This window comes from Thermobia domestica, chromosome 17 (assembly GCF_964235325.1).
Source record: "Thermobia domestica chromosome 17, izTheDome1.hap1.1, whole genome shotgun sequence".
NCBI classification, from domain to species: domain Eukaryota; kingdom Metazoa; phylum Arthropoda; class Insecta; order Zygentoma; family Lepismatidae; genus Thermobia; species Thermobia domestica.
This window is the reverse complement of record NC_137470.1, coordinates 151,109,623-151,134,068: the sequence shown is the minus strand read 5'-3', so window position 1 is coordinate 151,134,068 and position 24,446 is coordinate 151,109,623. Positions and strand designations below refer to the sequence as shown.

Below are 24,446 nucleotides of genomic sequence, written 5' to 3'. Positions count from 1 at the left end.
GATCGTATGTACTAACTGAGACATCGAGGGATGCAATTCGTGGAGGTATTGCAGCACATCTCGGGACCATTTTCGCGATATTCAATCCACCACTGGAGAAATTGATGGGAAGGTACACTATGCTTTCGGATTCCTAGAAACATTCGTTATTCATGGATCATACAAATTATATCCATTGACAACTGATTTCTGGTTTTTATTTCTATTGATTGGTCATATAGTGTGTATGTATTAATAGTTTGGGCCCACTAGTTTCGAATAACATTGATTTTTTTTTCCCTGTATATACATCTATATATGTACTTACATAGTTTTAAAAGTTACGTGCCTGCTCTATTTGTTGCATTTTCCACTTCTTATGTCAACTTATTAAATAACACCAACTTTTTTTTATATATACGCGGATCTTTAGTAAATTGAAAATGATTATTGATTATCGGGTTTATACATATAAAATACAATGTTGCAACCTTATGAAGGAAAAAGGTGAATTTTGATAGTCAGGGTTTTTGTTTTGTCTTTGAGCCAAATAAATATAAATATTTATAAAATATGAATACTTGTCGAATATGAACGGTTATGTAGAATTTAAACGTCGACGAAATATTAAGATAGATATTAAAGTGAAATTTATTGTATTGATTAATATGAATACATATATATATATATGCGAGTATGTATGTAATGGGCTCGATATTTACCCTGGTCTTGTTAGGTTGCCATAGGTTTTTGACACCCGACCTTTACCAACTATTTGTGACATATAGCGTTACCGCGTATATTGTAATAAATTACATTTTGTTGAGTGGTTATTGATGTCTGTAACTATTAAAGTTGAATATAATGTTAAATACCGCATGTAAGTAAAACAAGTAGCAGGTCGTAAGATAAGTAAAATAACCCTAATCCTCATCCAAATTTATTCGCGAGATCATAGTGAAATTAATAACCTACGAAACAGTGTGCCCCACCAACGAATCTTCTATCAGTAAACTCTGAAACAAATCCTTCCCCTACGATCGGAAATTTAACTATTCAGTGACTAGAATCTTCTGACTACAAGATCTATACTATAAAGAAAATTACTGGTCTTAAATTTAATGAAGAGAAATTTAGTTGATAACTTAATGTGAATACCGGAATATGGAAATATGTTCTCAATGTCTGTGACTGGATTTAATAAATTTTTTTAACCTTGATAAACTTTGAAATTTTATATTGAGTGCGTCGAGTGACGAAATGAGAAAAATATATATATATGTGATATGAAGCGACTATTTGTCTATAGCTAAAACAAAAACAATTAAACACTCTCATGGACACAAACCACAGTGCAAAAGAGAGTTGGAAAAAGGAGCTATTATCGATGTGAGAACAAAGACTCATAAAATCGTCGAAATGTCTCCTCTTGGGACAGAGACCTAATAAAATGCTATTAAAGTATTTTTTTTTAGAATGATTAACCAATTATATATATATATATATTTTTTTTATTTATTTTTTCTTTCTTTTTCCGCAACGATATATATATATTCATTACATTGAATCCTAAATGTATTGATCTTTGAATTTTTTTTATTTTTGTCTTTCATTTTTTTTTTTGTCAAATTCTCTTTTATGTAATTCAACTTTTAATATATATATATAGGAAGAGAAATGTGTTATTTGGTCTTGATAAAATTAGCGAATTTCTATGCATGTTAATGAAACATTCTTTCCATGTATTAAATTTTTTCCCTGTTATGTCCAACTAATTTTTCTTTTATTGAAATGTAATAAATGTATATAGTAATGTAGTTAGGTTAGTTTAATTTAACTAAATACAACCCGAAGTATACATTGTCCTGTATGAATGTGTGTGTGAGTGAAATGTAGGTTTAGTATTAAGTGCATCCATTATTTTGACATATATGTGTGATTTATTATAATTAATGGTAGTTATCAATTAAACTCATTGAATGTTAATACTAACTTAAGTTGGCTCTATGAAGGAAGTAAAAAGGACTGAAGTAGCCTGAACGAATGATCAGCATGGGAGAACTGTGAGAGTCAAAATCTTCTACGAATATGTAATACTCTGATTTTTTTTTCTTTGTGGTCGATTCTAACATGCCATCAACTTCGTCTTTTATTTTTCAAATATTGGATATTAGTCTAGAACTTCTGGAAATATTGAATAAACTGTAAACTTAAACTTTCTCGTCTATCTCAGATCTAGATCGGGATAATTTGGTAGTTGGGGTTAAATGGATCTAGATCGGGGATGTATGGGTTGACATGCGTCTACCCTTAATCACCTGAATACCAGATATTAACCCAATAGCTATTGGAATTCGATAATTATTCACTTTCTTTACCATATTTTTCAAAATATTCAGTAACAGTTTCCTCTTCATTACCTTCTTACTTTACCTCTTTCCTCTTCTATTTTCCTTTTCCTTTCTTCATCTTCTTCTTCTATTTTTTTTTTAATAAAACTGAAAAGGGGGTCGTGACTGGGAATCCTAGATGTAATAAACACGGTCATGTATATAGTTATTTTATTTCATTCTCTTTAGAAGTCCGATAAAAAGTTTTCTCGCTTCAATCGAATCTAGTATGTTCAAAATTAAGAAACGGTGGTTTCTATGGCAACGACGACTCTCCCCTTTTTACAGTTTTATAGTGGCGACACGTGACAAGACTGTTGCCATGGTAACCATGTTTACTGTGGTAACGGATCTGAAAATGCTTATTGAATAATACCAGTTATCATGCCAATCAGTTTGAGTTGGTGAACCGCGATAAGAATGGTTGTTATGGCAACGTTTGTTTCCATGGCAACGGATCTCAGTTTGAATGGCAACCGATAGATTTGAAATTTTTTTAAGAATGTCAAAGAGTGAGGTTGAAGGCATGTTGAATTGATTACAACATTGAAATTAATAAGAGAAATTTTATAGTCAAATGAAATAAGTAGAGTCGTTGGCTACTTTGTCATTTTTGTTTCCTTTTCTAAGGGGGAGAAAGAGAAGGAGTGTCCAAATTTTTCTAAAATTAGAATTAAACGCTAGAAGGGTTTCAAGGAAGGAAAGAGAATGGGAGTCCTTTAAGTCATGAATAATACTTGTCTGGATAGCAAATAAGTATTTGATAGTATATGTGTATTTTTGCTATATATATCTTGTCTTTTGTAAAGTGTAAAGTGTCTCAAAACTATGGCAACAAAAAAGGTTGTGGTGTCACAGGGCGAGTGTGAAGTCACGTGCACTCAATGCACATTAGATGAAAGAGAGAAAAGATCTCGCGCCCCGCGAAGATTAATTAGATGCACCGGTTGTGGACAAAAATGGATCCACTTTGCTTGTTCCAATTTAGATGACACTGCTGAAAATGCAGAAAAGGTGCAAACCGGCGAAATAGAAAAATATTGTGAGGACTGTGAAAAGGACCGAGGCCAAATATCTCCAGCGGAGATATCTGACCTCGACGATGAGGAAAAAAATGAAAATCACAGTGATTCTCGGGATCAGACGGCAAACCCGAAGGAAGGAATGTCATCTGGAGGGTCTGACACGTCTGCATTAATTCGCCAGATGATGGAAATGATGCATGAAAAATTTTCTAACATGGAACAAAATAATACAGAAATGAGGCGTGAGATAAATCAGAAAATAGATCAGAATAGTGAAAACTTAAGGCGTGAGATAAATGAGAAGTTTGATACCTCGAAACGAGAGACCGACGCTCGATTCGAGGTATTAAACAATAAATTTGACCAGATTTGTTTAGACTTTGCCTCTTCGATTAGTAAATTGAAAGAGCAAACGTCTACTGAATTGGAGCAGGTTAGATACCAGGCCCAACAGTCTACCGAGCAGCTCAGAGACGAAACAAATGAGAAACTAAACGAAATAGATGTAAGGTTTGAGGGTACAAACAAAAGATTTGGTGACATCGAACGAAAGGTTGAACAGCAGCAGGCTGAAATAAGTAAATTGAATGTTGTAATATCCGACCTATCAGTAGAAACTAAACTAGAGTCGGTTGATCAAAGAATTAGTCGAATTCAAACTGAGGTAGACAGTATTAAGGGGAAGATTACTAAACTGGAAATCGTCAAGTCTGACATCTCCTATCCTTTTCCTGATAGCGATTCTATAGGGAAAAATTTCCCAGAAACGAGTAACGTCCTCCCGGGAAAGAGTCAAGTGTTGCCTGATGCACGGGACACAACCATGTATTGTCCCCCGCATCAGCCAACCTCGAAATCATGGTTGAGTAATTTCGATGTACCGATGCAGTCGAGTGTTGTGACTACAACAGTCACTAGCGTAAATGCTCACTCTACTTTTGGAATGGTACAATCTTACAGCGTGCTGCCAGGAGGGGAAAGGAGATGTGCCGGACCGTCAGTTACTGCAGTGGTGGGTCCTAAATTCGAACCTTACATGGTCAATACTAACTATAAAACCTCTCTTGGTCATATGGGAGCGTTCAGTTCAGTGACCACTCCGTCGGTGACAAATCCGGTGACAACCCCAACCGCTCAGGATAATGCGTTGATTCCACTAGATTCTTTTCCTGCCCCGTATAGTATGAGCTCTAAAGTTTCCCTCCGGGATATTGAACGTTTTCCCACTTTCGATGGGAACATTACTAACGGGTTACCTCGAGTTTTCCTGCGAAGATTGCAGCAATATCTAGACATGTACAAACTTACTGATGGAGAACGCCTACAAATAGTTGAAAAATGTTTGATCGCCGCTTCGGGCGCATGGTTCGCCTCGGTTAAATACCAAATCCGGACGTTCGGTGATTTTTTGATTCTTTTCAAAGAAGAATATTGTAATGAGCACATCGAACGACTCCAAAAAAGAAACTTACAATCACTCCGGTATGATCGCTCCAAGTATGGATCCCTCTTGGACTATGCTTGGAAAATTATCGAACTATATTATCAGATAGCTGAACATCCCTCTCAGGCCGAACTGGTAGATATTATTGTTAACGCTCTTCCACCTGATGAGTCCCGGGCCATAGCGTCCCACTTGTGCCAAACGGTGCGAGAAGTCACCTCACGTTTAGCTGCCTTGTGCGGTAAGGAAGTTGGTGGTCCACCAAAACGATACTTCGCCCGACAGGCAAAGATTCTAAAACCGACGAAGACGAAGGTAACGGCCAGTTGCCAGACGGATTTCCTGAGTTATACCCAAGCTGGATCTCGTTATCCTAGTGGGTATGGCTCAGAAAACAACAATAATGGCCGGCGACTATTTAGGAATCGGCCCATGTTCAACAATCGCCGGAGTTATCGTCCCTATGACCGTACCAACATGGAATCAAACCCGGATAGGGGCGATAACACCAGGAGGAATTTTAACAGGACGTACGGAAGAAGGGAGAACGGTAATAGTCAGGGCAATAATAATAACAATAATAGTAACAATAATGTAAATCGACCCCACAATTCGGTCCCTTCGCAAGTGCGTGGTAACGGTGAGCCTAGAACAATATTAAATGGGAGTGATCGTCGGGAAACTGCATCCTAATGTCATCGGATATGCTAGTCGACGGCTGAAGCCTTACGAATTGTCTCTGTCGATTTCTCAGTTGGAACTTCTGTCCGTTCTATTGCTACATGAACACTGCTGAAAAAAAAAAGTATCGGAACTCACAATTTTCGAAATTTAAAGATTTTCAATTGTACAGAAGATAAACGTAATGAATTACTCGCGCAATACCCCAAGTAGATATAATATACTGTCCTAGTGTGACTGGTAATGTTTGAATGAGATGAATGAGTGTGTGAATTTAACAAGCATCAGTAGTTAGTATTCCCAATTAGCAAAATTTTGTTATTCTAACAAAATTTTGTTAATGGGCCGGGGAAAACTGTAATGTACCATTACAGTTGAAAGTAATGGCAATTTTTTTTTACGCACCCTGTACCTAGTAATTTTTTTTTTCCAATTTCGGTTTAGCTACACAATTTATTTACTCCCTTTACTTCGAATTAAATATAATGAATCGAAAGGTTTCATTAATAACCATATTTCCCACTGTATAATATATTTATTTATATTTTGATTAAGTGTAAATCCCATTTTCTGATATATAAGTTGAAAAGTTTCAAGGTTTACCATTCTGACGTCATACGGAAACATAGTTCTGTCATTGGATATAAATTTTCTTAATTTCAGACCAATGTAGAATTTAGTCAGGTACCTAACCTTTTCCCTCACCCCCTCTCAGTAGTCCATAGTCACTTTCAGATCCGGTTATATCTGGATTTACCAAATTTCCATTCGCTTTGTAATTTCCGCGGCTAAAGTTTTCGTTCTGATTGGAGGAATTCTCCTACCTCTGGCTTTTCCGGCGCAATGTTATCAGAATAATCAAGAACGACTCTACGAGCACAGCCGTGGAAATCAACTACGCTATACTGGCTGGTAAAGACGTGGATTTCGAGTGTAAAACAGGTAAAATTTAGACTAAATGTCATCGTAAACGTCGTGTGATCAATCAGGAGCCAGGAAACCCATATTTTTGTTGAAAGAACTGCAAAACCAGGGGAAAATATCTGATTCAGGATTTCGGTTTGCAGGAAGCCATGTTTGCTGCCCAGATAGGATAGACAATATAGGAAAGTGATTTTTTTTTTATCTTTTCAAATTCAATTAGGGATTAGGGAAATTACGACCTGATTAGTGCATGTTGGTCGTGTATTAAGTAAATGTGATTTATTATTATTTATTTCGTAATTGCATGTATGTAGTAGGTTTGATAGTATTGTAAATAATCATAATGGCAGCTTAAGTTAGCTTAAAAGGGCTCCTATCCCCTTTTCTAAATTGAACCGGTTCTAGCGGGGGAATGGGTTAGTTATTGTTCGTTTTAGGGCCTTTTCCCCTTTCAGGGGAAGGGTCCCTACATAAACTTCGTTAAGGTGCCCCCCGGGCATCAACTTTTGGTAGTCATTATGTAAACAATTGGTCAGGTCAATTGGACCTAGTGGTTATCTTTCTCATTTTGCCCCCTCTAAATTAAATAGAGCCGACGGTATATATCAGAAGGGAGTATTTATTTTGTCAACATGCATGTAACTAAATGGTGCATGTTTGGTTTAGTTAGTTGTTTTATGTATAGTATTAGCAGTGGTGTATGTAGTTAGTAGTCTTGTGTGAGTGTGTGAATTTTTGGTTAGGACAGTGTATAAATATGTGTTAATTTAGTACCATTTTCCTAACAGAAATAAACCAGAGTAAATATTAAATTTCTGATTAATGAGTACAAGTATAGATTTCAGTACACGGTAAATTATGCCTCCACTACAGCGCCACAGCGTCCGGTTTCGGTACTCAATTGTTTGTTGACAATACGACATCGCATAACTTAGTGATCTAGGTTGTTGGATTTTAGTCATTTATTCAAAAATTACTTTCATTGGACATGGTTTTCGGTTCAGATGAGTATACCTTCGTATAAAATAGCATGAGATCTTACTGTGCGAAAAATTTCAGCTTGCTAGGGTCAGTAGTAATTGAAATATCTGCTGAAATAAAGAATACCTATTTTCTTAGTAGAAGTAAAGTCCATATGCTGTTACTGTTTGTTTCAGAATGTAGTATTAAATTCTCTTTTCCCGTGGCTGTAGAAAATTCCATTGTTGCTTTAGTTTTATCAGCAAATAGATTAATCGTTGACAACTTAACTTTCAGTAAATACATGTATGATTTTTGTTTTAAACCTGCGAAGTAAATACAATTTGGGTGTTTCGAGACAAAGAGTACGTGGTTCGATGAATGTGATCGTGTGGTGGTTTGAGCGTGATAGATTGTGATAATTATATATATATTTATTACTGTGTAATGTAAATATGTGTATGGCCTGCGTGTAAAATGTATGAAATAGGGTGTCTATAAAATATTACTTCGCGCGAAAATTAGTAGATAATGAATGAATATAATGGTATATTAATAATATGATATAAAATATGAATGAGATGATGACCCCTATAGTTAAATGGATAGGCCTAGTGTATGTTATATAGTGAAAATATGAATACGTTTACTAAAAAGAAAAGATCTCTCGCGTTCTGACTGCTACACCAGTACATTCATCCAACCGAGTTTGCTACTTGAATAGTAAATTGTAGTTGGGAAATTGTCTTACTTTGCATTTATGTACCTCATGATAATAGCCCCGGAATCTTAAAACTTTCAATAGATAGGGTAGCATCATGTGGGAATTACTTCTAAAGGTTGACAGAAATGATAATTAAGAAAACCAACTGCTATATCCTGTGATCATCGAAAAGTACAGGTTTCGGTCATTGGTACCTTTAACATTCATTGCCTCTCAGAGATTTTTTTTTTTTGTCGCTTACCTTATTTAGTTATTGTGCAGTGTTCATATAACTCAGTTCGGACTATCCGATTAAATCAACTGCTACTAAATTAATATTCATGTCATTAGCGTACCCGGACGTCGACCCCTAGTCCCCTTAAGTATTTTTCATGTCTTTTCTTAGTTTAATTAGATGAGGGAAATTAACGACGTCCCAGACGGTGGCATGTCTGCGCTGGGTAGCCATCGGTGATGTTTCGGTAATTGAAATCACCGATCCAAAATTCAGTTTATTTATTTAATTTTTTTTTATTTTGGCAAATCACTAATTAGGGATACCTTAGCTATTACTCTAATTTCATCCCTATTCTGGAATCTTCTAGTTTCCAAGAGGTCGGATGATTTTTTTTTTCTTGAAATTCTAAATTAGCGCCTTCTCTAACCTTCCGGACGATTTCCGGGAACCTGCTGGTTTGGGCCGGATACGGGGATCGGATTTCAATCTTACAACCAAATTCTTGTGGGATTGGGATCTGATGGACACAGAACTTGCATCCTTGGCAGCAGGGCGTTCCTTGAGTCTACGTATTTGAGTAGACCACCCTCTTGGCATGTTAAGAATATTTTGGCTATGGATTTTGTTGAGAGCGAAATTCGATTTCTGTCTTTGTAGCGTTAGTTATTTCCCACTTAAGTCTTTGGCGCCACTATTTCTTCGTCTTCCTTCTTCTCTATCTCTCTCTGTCTTCATTACTTCGAGATTTTTTTTTTTAAATTTCAACCTCCTCCCCCCCCCCCCCGATTTCTGAAACTCATGAAAATGTACAATATTCCATATCACTTATTTCGATCGTATGTACTAACTGAGACATCGAGGGATGCAATTCGTGGAGGTATTGCAGCACATCTCGGGACCATTTTCGCGATATTCAATCCACCACTGGAGAAATTGATGGGAAGGTACACTATGCTTTCGGATTCCTAGAAACATTCGTTATTCATGGATCATACAAATTATATCCATTGACAACTGATTTCTGGTTTTTATTTCTATTGATTGGTCATATAGTGTGTATGTATTAATAGTTTGGGCCCACTAGTTTCGAATAACATTGATTTTTTTTTCCCTGTATATACATCTATATATGTACTTACATAGTTTTAAAAGTTACGTGCCTGCTCTATTTGTTGCATTTTCCACTTCTTATGTCAACTTATTAAATAACACCAACTTTTTTTTTATATACGCGGATCTTTAGTAAATTGAAAATGATTATTGATTATCGGGTTTATACATATAAAATACAATGTTGCAACCTTATGAAGGAAAAAGGTGAATTTTGATAGTCAGGGTTTTTGTTTTGTCTTTGAGCCAAATAAATATAAATATTTATAAAATATGAATACTTGTCGAATATGAACGGTTATGTAGAATTTAAACGTCGACGAAATATTAAGATAGATATTAAAGTGAAATTTATTGTATTGATTAATATGAATACATATATATATATATGCGAGTATGTATGTAATGGGCTCGATATTTACCCTGGTCTTGTTAGGTTGCCATAGGTTTTTGACACCCGACCTTTACCAACTATTTGTGACATATAGCGTTACCGCGTATATTGTAATAAATTACATTTTGTTGAGTGGTTATTGATGTCTGTAACTATTAAAGTTGAATATAATGTTAAATACCGCATGTAAGTAAAACAAGTAGCAGGTCGTAAGATAAGTAAAATAACCCTAATCCTCATCCAAATTTATTCGCGAGATCATAGTGAAATTAATAACCTACGAAACAGTGTGCCCCACCAACGAATCTTCTATCAGTAAACTCTGAAACAAATCCTTCCCCTACGATCGGAAATTTAACTATTCAGTGACTAGAATCTTCTGACTACAAGATCTATACTATAAAGAAAATTACTGGTCTTAAATTTAATGAAGAGAAATTTAGTTGATAACTTAATGTGAATACCGGAATATGGAAATATGTTCTCAATGTCTGTGACTGGATTTAATAAATTTTTTTAACCTTGATAAACTTTGAAATTTTATATTGAGTGCGTCGAGTGACGAAATGAGAAAAATATATATATATGTGATATGAAGCGACTATTTGTCTATAGCTAAAACAAAAACAATTAAACACTCTCATGGACACAAACCACAGTGCAAAAGAGAGTTGGAAAAAGGAGCTATTATCGATGTGAGAACAAAGACTCATAAAATCGTCGAAATGTCTCCTCTTGGGACAGAGACCTAATAAAATGCTATTAAAGTATTTTTTTTTTAGAATGATTAACCAATTATATATATATATATTTTTTTTATTTATTTTTTCTTTCTTTTTCCGCAACGATATATATATATTCATTACATTGAATCCTAAATGTATTGATCTTTGAATTTTTTTTATTTTTGTCTTTCATTTTTTTTTTGTCAAATTCTCTTTTATGTAATTCAACTTTTAATATATATATAGGAAGAGAAATGTGTTATTTGGTCTTGATAAAATTAGCGAATTTCTATGCATGTTAATGAAACATTCTTTCCATGTATTAAATTTTTTCCCTGTTATGTCCAACTAATTTTTCTTTTATTGAAATGTAATAAATGTATATAGTAATGTAGTTAGGTTAGTTTAATTTAACTAAATACAACCCGAAGTATACATTGTCCTGTATGAATGTGTGTGTGAGTGAAATGTAGGTTTAGTATTAAGTGCATCCATTATTTTGACATATATGTGTGATTTATTATAATTAATGGTAGTTATCAATTAAACTCATTGAATGTTAATACTAACTTAAGTTGGCTCTATGAAGGAAGTAAAAAGGACTGAAGTAGCCTGAACGAATGATCAGCATGGGAGAACTGTGAGAGTCAAAATCTTCTACGAATATGTAATACTCTGATTTTTTTTTTCTTTGTGGTCGATTCTAACATGCCATCAACTTCGTCTTTTATTTTTCAAATATTGGATATTAGTCTAGAACTTCTGGAAATATTGAATAAACTGTAAACTTAAACTTTCTCGTCTATCTCAGATCTAGATCGGGATAATTTGGTAGTTGGGGTTAAATGGATCTAGATCGGGGATGTATGGGTTGACATGCGTCTACCCTTAATCACCTGAATACCAGATATTAACCCAATAGCTATTGGAATTCGATAATTATTCACTTTCTTTACCATATTTTTCAAAATATTCAGTAACAGTTTCCTCTTCATTACCTTCTTACTTTACCTCTTTCCTCTTCTATTTTCCTTTTCCTTTCTTCATCTTCTTCTTCTATTTTTTTAATAAAACTGAAAAGGGGGTCGTGACTGGGAATCCTAGATGTAATAAACACGGTCATGTATATAGTTATTTTATTTCATTCTCTTTAGAAGTCCGATAAAAAGTTTTCTCGCTTCAATCGAATCTAGTATGTTCAAAATTAAGAAACGGTGGTTTCTATGGCAACGACGACTCTCCCCTTTTTACAGTTTTAATTTTTACATAATTTAGTTTTTCTTTTAGAAATAGTGATACCCCATTTTCGTAATCTCTGTAAAACTAGCTCTAATATTTCTTTATGCTCTTCAATAGTATCAGTATGAATAATAATATCGTCACAAAATATATCTAAGAGATCCCTAAAGATTTTATTCATGATACTAGAAAGAATAAATGGTGAGGTTATGAAACCCATCGGCATTATCAAATATCTTAACAACCTAGTTGGAGTAGCAAAAGAAGTATATTGCCTAGAATTTTCATCTAACAGTAATTGGTGAAATGCCCCCTTGGCATCAAGGACGCTGTAAATCTTATGTTTACCTATATTGGCAATAGTAGCTTCAGCATTAGGAGCTGGAAATCCAGTTACAAGCACTTTTGAATTAATATTAAAATAATTTACCACTAGCCGCTTGGTTCCATCGCGATTATTCACGAGGAAACACGGTGAAATATAGGCAGAACTGGAAACTTCCTCAATTACCTTTTTCTTAATTAATTCATCCAAGTATTCATCTAATTCACGCAACTTGTGACGTGGCATGGGATATGGTTGAGCTATACTCGGACTTAAGTCATTCATTTTAATTTCATAAACAAAATCTTTAACAGTTCCTAGTTCTTCATTTATAACGTCCTTATATTTATCTAACACGTTCTCAACATATGGGATTAAACCGTCAGAAAAAATATTTTCATGAAGATTTACTGTACCTGTATTTTCTTCCTCCGGATAAATATCATGGGTGGTAGGATTGGAAATTGGTACTCCAGCTGGAATGTCTTGATAGTTTTCACCTCCCCTAGCATCATGATTCTGTAGTACAGTGGAAGATCGCTGCCTGGTCCCTGGTTTCGGTTGCCAAACTTTGGACTCCTCCCGACAAAAATTCCGCTTGGCTTTTCTGCGTTGTGTATGGAAACACTGCTGGGCTGACTGGCCGCTGTTCAAGGAATCAGCTGATCGACGTTGACAAGTGGTTGACGGCTGAATCGTTCGCTGACTAGGTCTGGGTTTCCCCGCTCCCCCTGCGTCAAGGTCGTGCGGCGACACAGAGTTCTCAGGACCAGACCTAAAACGAGAAATTTGTGGGCACAGATCACTGGATTCACAACTATTTTGTTTCCATTCAGTCAATTTTACGGTTAAATTAAGTTTCATAAAGTTCAACTCACGATTTTGAATGTTTATATTAACATTATATTTTTGTAGGAAATCAAGTCCCACTAGCAGTTTTAAAGATGGATGTTGAACCACCGAAAACCAGTTTACAAACTTAACACCATTTATAAAGCATATTAGTTCCACTTGTTTAGAGATTTTAATAGGTTCAGAATTCATGACTAAGAGGGTAAAGTTCACTACTCTAGTTTTTGGACGGCACCTACGTTCAATCCTGGCCAACACTTGTTCTTCAACTAAGGACAGACTACTTCCAGAGTCAATAATACAGGGATACAGTTCTCGACAAATCGAAACAGGCATTTGTAATAAGGAGGGAGGTTGTTCCTCACTAACATAATATGTTTTTTCTCCACGAATATTTCTTTTATTATAAGGACATATTTTCCAAAAATGATTATTAAGACCACATAAGTTACATTTACTAAAATTATTCCTCTGCCTATTTTTCTCGTTAACATAACCAAGGGGCCTTACATTCTGATTTTGCTTTTGTGTAATAAATTTATAATCCAACCGGTAACGCCGATTCATTTCGTAACTTTCTGCAAATGCAATTAATTCCTTCTCAGTATGGGGAACTTGAGTAATTATCATTAAATCTCTTATTTCAGGTGGTACAAGGTTAGCTATAGTTTTAGTTAATTCATCCTCCGACATTTTCATATCAAAAATGAATAATACACTTAATTTTTCCTTAATAAAATCTACCAGAGATTCCTCTATTTGCATTATTCTATACAACGTGATTTTCAAGAATTCCATTTTTACTAGCGGAGTAACAAATCTTTCTAAAAATGCAGTTATAATTCTTTCCCAGTCAGTGGTGATATTCAATAACCTTTGCATTTCCTCGAATGCTGGGCCTGTACATTTACTCAGAGAGGCTACTAACAAAGCTTCTATACAAGTATCGAGTTGGACTTGTAACAAGTCAAATTTTAATAGAAATTTACATACTTCAAAGCCATTCCTTCCATCTATTTCAGGTAACTTACTAACCTGCTTTTCTATAGCTTTATACATGTTATCACCCAGAAGCTTATCGAAATTACATTTTATAGCTGGTCTAACAGCCGGCTTTAACACGCGATGTGGAGGAAGAACAACACCTGCGAAATCAAGCGAGGAATCATCATCGTTTACTCGCGCGCTCCCGCAAGCATTCGCTCTTTCCCCTTCGCCAAGGTCAACTAGGAGAGAATTCCCTTGGCCATTCTCACCCGTTGAAAAACACTCAAGAAGGTTTTGAGACATTTTTTTTCAGGTTTAAATCCTAAAGCTATAATTTCTAATACTAAGCCTAAATACCTTCTCGCTATTTTCCTTAATTATTACACTTTCAATTAATGACTGGTCTTTCATTCGTAATTCTAATACTCAGGTTCAATTCCAAAATAATATACATATACCTTTCTTTTTAACCAAGTCTTAATATTTCCCAGTAGTAAGCAAAGGTAGCTAAATATAATATGCAGCAATCATGTCAAAAAAATCGACAAGTACACTGCATTTTCCGAGTGGTCACGGAAAACAGACTTGGAGAAAGGTTATTTAAATAGTTTAAAATAGAAGGAATCAGTTTCAACTGTCATACAATTTATTATAACAAATTACTTCAAAAAATAACATATAAATATAACAATGAGAAAACCGATTCCTGGTGAAATTGCTCCGCAATCACGGTTTAATGTCGTTCGAAGTAATTTAACTTTCTTTGACCAATTCATTCAAAGTCCATTAATTTCGATTCAATTTAGAGGTTCTTATGTTCAATATAATTCCAAATAGTTTACCAAATCTAATGTTATTAATTACATACACTATAGATCTAATAGGAGTCGGGGCCATTCCCAAGTGGGTGACCAATACTCACCTTAATGTTGACCAAAAATATGAAAGAATAAAAAAAGAGATTTAAATTTAGATTTTGTGAATATTAATCACTCACTCACAATGCTCCCGTTTCCTTATACAAACCACTAATACACTTCGTTTAACTTCTCATATTCACGACACTATTTCGAAACAATTCCACTACCACAAAATTTTACATGTTGACTTCGTGTAATTACATGTTAACTTGGTGCATTACCTTTGCTTACTACATGGTTCGATAGGTTAATTTCTACCACGAAACTTAATAGGTGGCAGCACATTAACTATTCGCAATGTTCACCAATGTTTCATCTCTTAATCGAAATCACAATCACTGACTTTTTTTCATTTTTTTTTCATTATGCTTCAGCGTGAAAAGTAAGAATAGAAAGTATCCGGTAAAAAAAAAACTATCCTAAGACTATCCGTTCTAGCATCCGTTACGCTTATCATGTCTTCCCCCTTCGAGTTTCAAAAACAAAAACTAGCCTGTGAAAGCTAATCAAATACTTTATAAGGAAAAGAGAAGTTATGAAAATTATTTTTGTATCGTCGTTAAATATTTAACATTTTAAAAGATAATCTACAAGTAGTGAAATTTGTTCTGTTTAAGGGGGTGAGTACGCAGAAGTAAAAACCCATAAGCAGCCACAGTACAGACCAAACTCTGGATGATCCATAGTCTGTAGCAAATGCACTTGTTTGCTTTTCGTGCATTTCATTAGATGCAGACGACACGTGAAATAAAATAGACTTAAAGTTCCTAAAACATTTTAGCGGGGAAACATATGTGCATTTTGCCAGAAAAGAATTTAATGACGTGAGTTTTGCAGTGATAAGAAAACTGATATTATGCATGTATGCAGCAGAGATGCAGTGGGTCAAGTTTTCTCGGTGGGTCAGTGGGTCGTGGGTCAACAGCATGTGACCCACTGTGACCCACCACCCACTATGACCCACTGCGACCCACCACCCACCGTGACCCACTGTGACCCACCACCCACCATGACCCACTGCGACCCACTGACTCAGTCTGACCTACCGACTCACTCTGCTTACTGCATTGTAGACAGTATCTTCTGAAGACTGGTATATTTGTCTGCGTTTTACTTTCAAGACCTTCATTTCCCTTCCTTTTCCATTTGTTTCCGTCTACTTACCTGAGATGAGTAGGCTATATCTAAGTGAAAAAAGAACTTCAGGCACTTTTGGATTTGATATTTGTAATTGTAATAATAGCAATAGGACTTATACTACTACTTGGCTTTCGAGACCTGTCAGTTTTTGGAGAAACTAACTACTGGAAAAATACATTTTTGAATCACAGTAATGTATAAATTATTATTTTAAAAAAATGTATGTAACTATGTGTGCCTGATCATAACGGCCAAATTACAAAGTCAAATGAAATGACTTTTAGTATATAGTTAGGCCTTAATCCAAATTGGGATGTTATATTGCTTTCATTATAATACATATCCCAAAGAGGTAGTGAGGATCCAAATTTTTGCGGAAAAAATGAGTATCTCGCAAACCGTTAAACTTATGAAGCTGAAGTTCAGTGTATTAACTCTTTATTAAAAATAAACAGAATCTGTATTAGCATTTTTTAAAATTCTCCTTTATGGGGGGGGGACTTTCAATATTTGGAAAGTTGGAAGTGAGTTGATTTGTAAAAATAATCAAAAACGATCGATATTAGTTAAGAAAAAAATTGAGAAACAAAAAATACAGTGTTTCGCTTCATATATCGATTGCTTTCTACTATGATAATTGCTGAAGCTTATGTTTATTGTATGGAGCGCTTACAGCACAGGACAATCAATCCATAAAGTCCTGAGAAAAATAGACATAAAATTTGTACTGTAAGCTGAAGTACACGGAAATTTTAGTTAGGATTGTATGCATAATAGTATGGAAAATTTTACACTTTTTTTTCCTTTACGTTAGTCTACTTACCTTGATTTGGGACTTTCAAATTTCATCTCTTTTTCCACTGAAAATTATCTATAATTCAACAAAAAATAATTATACTATGATAATTTAATTGAAATTCATCGTAATTTGGCCCATAACAAACAGCAGTGTGGTAATTCAAGGGGAAGAAGGGGGAAATTCTCAGACACCTCTGAACACTTCTCTGAAACCTCGTTTCCTTTTGCCTTCTAGGGGGGAGGGAACTTGGTAATGACATCAAACTTTCATGTGTAATTACAAAAACTAAATTTATAAACGAATAAGAAATCAGTTTATCAGGTTTTAATTGATAATTTATGCACAAGATTTCCTATCGAAGATGTGGTAGATGAAGTTCTCTTCTCGATGAGTCGACATTGCCAACTGACATGGTCAATATGGAAAAGATATTGTATGGTGATAGAGAGGTGATACTTCTTGCGGAGTATTTCAAAACTGACCGAGAAAAATCGTTATCAGATTTAAGTCTAACAAGTAGATTGTCGAGTATTGCAAATTTCCACGACTGAGTGCGAACGGGGATTTCCCCTTATGAATTTATAGATGACTGACATTAGAAATAGACTAAGTGCTCAAACATTGTCTAATATGTTGTTCATCAATGTTAATGGCCCACCGCTAGACAAGTTCAAAGTAGACGAGCTAGTTATTTCCTGGCTGAAGGATGGACACCATTCCGCTGCGGATGATTTACCACGAAAAGGTCCTGGAGGCCAACAGGAAATAAACCCGATTTCAGATTTATTTTAAGGTGGCAAATTACGAGTTATGGAAAATGTATACTTGTATTACTAATGGCTTATTTGTGTATTTTAGGGATGGGCAAGAGTCGAGCTAAAACTCAACTCTTCGACTCGAATTCGAATCGAGTTACGAGTCGAGTCAAAGGTAATTTCATCGAGTCAAGTTCCAAGTCGAGTCACTGTTTTGAGGTCGAGTTTCGAGTCGAGTCGAGTTTGATACATGGCTCGCTCGTTCAGTTCGTTTTAGCTCGTTTTGAAATCATGACCTGACTAGACTGGAAAGCGAAAGCCATGGGAAATATAAGTAGTAAAGTGGATTACTTTTAATGTTGCTCACGAGAGGGGACATTTTTCGCGTATCGTCTCGTCTCGATAACGAGACAATAATTTTTATAACGAGATAGTCAAATGTTGTGAGCACCAATAAAGTATGTATACTGTGTAGATCTTACTATCAAGGCTGAGACTTGTACGGTCGAATTTTTGAGCCCAAGCAGAAGCCCAACCTAGGCAGTGATGTCAACAGGCTCAGCTCGGTTCAACTGAGAGAACAGCTTGATCCGGCTCGGTTGGGATGATCCATCGACACGGCTCAATTGAACCGATAGCTTAAGCCGATTTGGTTGGGATGAGCCATCGACTCGGCTCAATTGAGCGAAGGTTCGAGCCGACTTGGTTGAGGTGAGCCACCAACTTGGTTCAAGTGAGCCGATGGCTCGAGCCGGCTCGGTTGGGATGAGCCATCAGCTCGGTTTGGTTAGCCTCTGGTGAGCCATCAGCTCGAGCCGGTTCGCATGAGGTGAGCCATCGGCTCAGTAGATATGACATTCAAACGATTTTTCTGAGAACGGCTCTGAGGTGAACGAGTCGTGAGCTGAAACATTTAAACCAATCGCACCATTAGAGTCGGCACAGAAGATTCAACATGATCAAATGGATCTAGTGTGTTTGCTCACTAGAAGTCAGATGTCTCTTTTATTGAAGTGACTGTATATCTGGATCAATGGATCTTGTATCTGGGCCCTAGTTTTAAAAAATTCTTGGTTCGGATATGAGGAAGACTATTACAAAACTAAGTTCTTCTACAATCAGGTGTAAATTTCCAACTCGATAAATTTCTTGTGAGCAATACTAAGAAAAAATGTAGGTAGCATACTTAAAAAGGTAGGTTACATGCGTAATTCCTGTAGTTTTTGAACTTAACTTACACCAGACAGTAGTTAGATGCAAGGATGTCCACAGGATATCCGGTGAGATAACAATGAATTATCAATGTATTTCCGCTGTTGGTATACACTATGTTATAGAGATCCCATGTTTTTGATATCAATGTTTTCCGGATGTTGATAATGATAAACGTTAATTGGATGTAGTGGAAGGGGATGAGTGGTTTGTTGTTAGATAAGTAGAAAATGATAAATAGAAACAGGATGTAGTGGAAGAGGAGTATCATATAAATGATAATAATAAATTATACACAAGATAGATGCCGGGAAACGTAACGCGACGCGGGGGCGTACGTATGTATTTATGCGAATGCTGATTTTGCTTGATGGCACGTACACATGATTACAATTCTAGGAATTTTTATTGTTGATAAGAAGTGACTGATTATCGCGTGCAACATAGTTGCGAGAATATTAAAATTCCATAGGAAGCTTGTTTATCAATGGACGCCATTTTGTTTGACGTAAACGCATAAATTCTCGGTGTTAGGACCATGTTGTATGTATTTCGCTATGGCTCCTGTACGAAAGCTAGTGTTTGACGAAGATGAAGAAACTTTGCTTTCTTTGCCATTGCCGCGGAAGAAATCGAAGACTGAATTCCCGACAAAGTCTAACAGTTTGGACTCTGTAGAAGTTGTATATTTATCATCTGACGACGAGAGCGGATAATTAATGGAAAAGTGTGTAGAAGTTGTATACCTGTCATCTTCGGATGAAGAAGAAGATGCATCATCAAATGAAACAGATATCGAAGAATTATTTTCATGGACACCACCTTTATCTCCATCGTTATTCTCGAGAACATCACGGTTTTGGAGTTTGAATTGCTGTTGTAGTAATTATAAGGTGCATGTGAAGTGTATTGTGAAATCGATTAAAGAGTGGGAGACAGAGAAAATTTTAATTTGCAGTTCCTGTACTGAAGGGGTTGAGAACCAAATGACATATGACTGTTTGTTCATGTCGAGAGAAGAATTAGAAGAAAGAGTAGTGAGGATTTTAATGGATGCTGATATTCATGAATTTTTTTATACGTATGCGAAATTACACGTAATTGGCATTTGCACACAAGAAATTTTTTATGAGACTTATTTTGACTTACTTGAAGAAAGAGACGAAAAATTTATAAGTGAACTGATTGACATTTTTGAAAATAAAAAAAGAAAGCACATGTGATGTGATTGTGTAAATGTTAAGTGTGCATGTACACTTTAGTGAGTGGATAACAATTTGAAAGACATGATAAAAACATATGTGACGTGACTGTGTGAATAGCTACAAAATGCTTTTTTATATTAGTGGTTATTTGTGATATAATATTGCAGTTGTTGTTTTACTCTTTAATTGAATTGTAATGAATTCTGAGAACACTGGCGATTATGTAGTGCAATATTTATCGAATGAAATAACTGTTATTGACTTGTTTGAAGAAAGACATAGTGAAATCTCAAGTATAAACTTTATAAGAAAAAACGTGTGAATACTGAATTTATTGGACAAATTATTCCATTTTTATTGCAACGTAAACATTTGTTAATAAACACATTATTGACATACAAGGTTTTAAGATTTCAAATTATTATTTGGGAATTTTGTTTAACTGCATGTGATGACAGAGTAAATTACCAGTAGAATATAATTTACTTCCGTTAGGTTGTTAAAAACCAAATCGAACATTACACTTACACCGACAAAGTTGGAATTATTTTAATACTTTCATTTAACTATGTTAAATTCGTCTAATATTATTATTATACTGTATCACACATACGTAACCTTGTATATCAACTATGTAAACAAGATGCAACCTTTTATTGCAAAGGTGCAGAAAAATCAATTTGCATTAAACACATTGAATGCGAACGTATTTTAATGATTTGTGTTCTTTTATGAACAAAATATCAAACTTGAGAAAAAAATCAGGATGTGCATTTTGTAATGCAGAACGATTGTTTTGGTGGACAGCATTAACATTGCTTTTAAAACCTTGTAATACTTTGCAGATTAATGTTTGTAAATACTTTTGTTATTAAATGATTATGTGTATAAAGAAATAAACCTTTTATTTTAGATAATTATGTTGTTATTTTTCATTTATATATATAGAAAAAATATTAATAGGTAAAATGATGGCAAGTAATACATGATTTATAATTATTTTTATGCATTTACATATGTTACTTGTTGTCTAGTATTGTTTCATATGTATGCATTATTTTACATTTTAAGAAATTATTTAAACATTAGGAAAAAGACTTACGTGTGAAATATTTTTGAAGAGAAGAAAACAGATTTGAACTTGAAATATCCTGTAGAGTGAGAACGCAAAATACATGTTTGTCTACTAGAGGGCAGCAGTTATAAGGAAAAGAAAGATACTGCGTGTTATTTGTTGAGAATATTTTGTTGGTTGAAGATGTGCATTAGTAAAAGTATGAATTGTGCGTGTGAGAAATTAAGTGTTGACATTAATTGTGCGTATGAGAAATTAAGTATTGACATTAATTGTATTAAAAAAGCTTTAATTAGCTGGATACCAAACAAAGTATTGCTATGCAAAGAATGCTTTGATAATTTAAGAAATGACACTATTCATACGTGTATTTTGAAAAGTAAACATGTGTTGGACTTGGAAGCTTTTAGTATTTTATCAAAAGATGATACGTGCAAGGAAATCATGAAAATATATAAGGAATCACATAATATTTATAGTATGATAGAATAGAGAGGATTATATTCTTTTCCAGTATAATTTTCATACACTTTATGAAAGTATTATATCTTATACGTTAATGTACGATTGTGATTTTCCAAGAGAAATATTATTACATAAAGATTTTTTACACGGAGCGTATAGGATTACAAATAATTAGTTTTTGTTTTGCTTTGTAGAACAGTACATGGGTGTTTTTGTTGGACGCATGCGCATTTATTAAAGTTGTACGCATGCGCAACCGTTTTTATATTTGTAGGTACATTACTTAAGTAGAACAGTATTTTGAAAATGTGTAGTAGACGAGTATTTGCTTGTGAGTGTATTTCCTTGAGAGAAAATGAAAAGAAACGTATTTTAATACAATCATCTGATTTAAAGAAACTGAAAATATTAAATTGTAATGATGAAGTAATTCAACAGTTTAGATGTTATAGATATGATGATGAAATTTGTTTTGTAAAAGTGTACCCTAATTCACATATTGAAATTCCTGAATTAGACAAAGTGAACTGTAAATGCAATCGTTTTAAAGAAAGTGAACTGTGCATAAAAGAACTTTTTGAGATTATAAAGTAAAAGAACTACTACTTTGTATTACTTGTTCATTAAGGATTTCAGATGAAGTTGATTTATGCATATTAACATATGAGAATAGATTAAAACGCACTGTTTGGGAATTTTTAATTAAGAAGACAACTCGTGACGTAGTGTTTGAACTTTATTTAGCGAAACATTTACTGAATGAAAGCTATGAAAAGAACAGAACTCTTTTAAATAGATTTAAGTTATCATACGAATCACTTACATTTTCTGATACTTATATTTCTCAGTTAGTGGAACTGTTTTTAAACAAAAAAAAAAATAAAAATGTATACGCAAAATAATCAATGTGTGTATGATTATTCTTCTTTTTCTATAGATGAACAGTGTTTGTTGCGTTGTATTTCAAGATGGACACCACAGCATAAACTTTTGAGTTACGGTTGTTTAGAAAATTTGCACTAATTTAGATGAACATGAGTGTATTACTTTAGAGTATGAAATGTTGTGTTATAATGCATGGCGAATTATGGTACGAACTGAATCATTTGATGAACTGTATGAATTGCTTTCAACATATCGTGAAATTGAAATAGACGAGTGGACATTTAATTATGCTTTATATAATATCTTATTAAAAATGACAACTTTGATTTGATTACCAAGCTTTTACTACAGAAAGATTTTATTTATAATGTTTAATTTTTTTTCTTTAAGTGAAAACAGTATTCAATGAGTAAACTCAAGGAAAAGTTATATATTGTAAATACATTTATATTGTATAATGTTTATCGGTCATAATTTTTTATTATAATAAAATTATGTACCTTTGTATGAATTTAAAAATGTAAAATTATAGTAGAATATAACATTTTATATTTCTTCATATGATATACTTTATTATTATAATTTTATTCATGATATATAATCACTTTTTCACTTTTGTATATTATCTGAAAAATTTTGTTTTGTTAATAAAATATTATTTGGTTAAAAGTATTTTTTATTATTATTTACCTTTAACATATAATTTTGTACGCTGATGCACTTAGTTTGTAACATAGATGTTTTGAAAATATTTTAAAGTAACAGATCACTTGTAGAGTGTGATTATTTTATTGGATCGCTTCTTATAGAAGCTCAGGTTATTTCTTTTATTGTCTCGTTTTGATTACTCGAAGAATCTATGATTGTGATTATTTAACGGATCGTTTGCATAACATTTTAATTGAACCGCTTCCATAGGAAGCTATGACCAACTTTGTTGGGATCCAATAAAATTATATGCTGTGATTTTCTACGTATCGCTTGCTATGTAAGCTCCGAGGAACTGTGTTCTGAACTCGTAAATAAATCGTTTCCCGTTGGAATCTCATCAGAACACATGCAGTGTGAACCTACAAATAATTCGACTCCATAGGAAGCTCCGAGGAACTATGTTACGAACTCATAAATAAATCAATTCCTCTTGGAATTTTAGTTGGATCGTTTGCATAGCGAACTCTGAACATGTTTTTAAAGAACACTCCGAGGAACTATGTTCCGAACTTGTAAATAAATCGATTCCTGTTGGAATCTCATCAGAACAGCTATGCTGTGATCATAGTAAAATTCCATAGGAAGCTCCGAGGAACTATGTTCCGAACTTATAGATAAGTCGTATGCTAAGCATACTCGTAAGAACACTCTGTGAGTGTGATTATTTTATTGGATCGTTTGCTATGCAATTCTTTAGGGTTCGCTTCTAAAGAAGTTCATAAAGAGAAACTTGTTTCGAAAATACTAAAATGCGAGAATATTAAAATTATTATAGAACCTCATAAGAACACATACAGTGTGAATGTACAAATCATTCTTTTACTAACAAGTTGAAAGATTTTTAACTACTCATCAACTTTTAAGAATTATCACACAAGTTTTTGCTTAGTTAAACAGACCTTGTACATTTGTTTACGATAAGTATAACACATTTTTATATTGTAGTAATGGAATGCACTTATTAAGAGATTTTTTCTCTATAATCAGCATATTGTCGACACAAATTTTAAAGATAGCTTTTGAAAAGAATTGTAAAGAATTTTTAAGACAGGAAAAATTCCGGAGGCAAATTACATTTATGTTGATGAGAATGAAAAAAATTCTACCGGTAGGAAAGAAAGGAAATTATTAATGAGTTCACAACTTTATAACGAGTTTCCAAAGGAAACGAGAGAGTAAATAAGCAGAGTTTACGTAGGAATCAAAAGAATTACAAAGAAAATAAAAACTAAAACAATCAGGAGAGAAATTTAAAGTTATGCCAGCTGCAATAAAATTATAAGGGAACACATTCATTCATATG

The 24,446-nt window shown here is 34.2% G+C and overlaps 1 protein-coding gene across 2 annotated transcripts in view; it reads right to left on the bottom strand.

The window, feature by feature from the left end:
* Window positions 1-18,528, bottom strand: part of LOC145674410 (uncharacterized) — a 30,528-nt gene extending 12,000 nt beyond the window's left edge. For both annotated transcript variants that reach the window (XM_081744439.1, XM_081744438.1), the window contains exon 1: window positions 12,554-18,528. In XM_081744439.1, coding sequence (XP_081600565.1) covers window positions 12,554-14,279 — 1,726 coding nt within the window. In that variant the 5' untranslated portion in view covers window positions 14,280-18,528. The remainder of the gene's footprint in view (window positions 1-12,553) is intronic.
* Window positions 18,529-24,446: the final 5,918 nt, after the last annotated feature.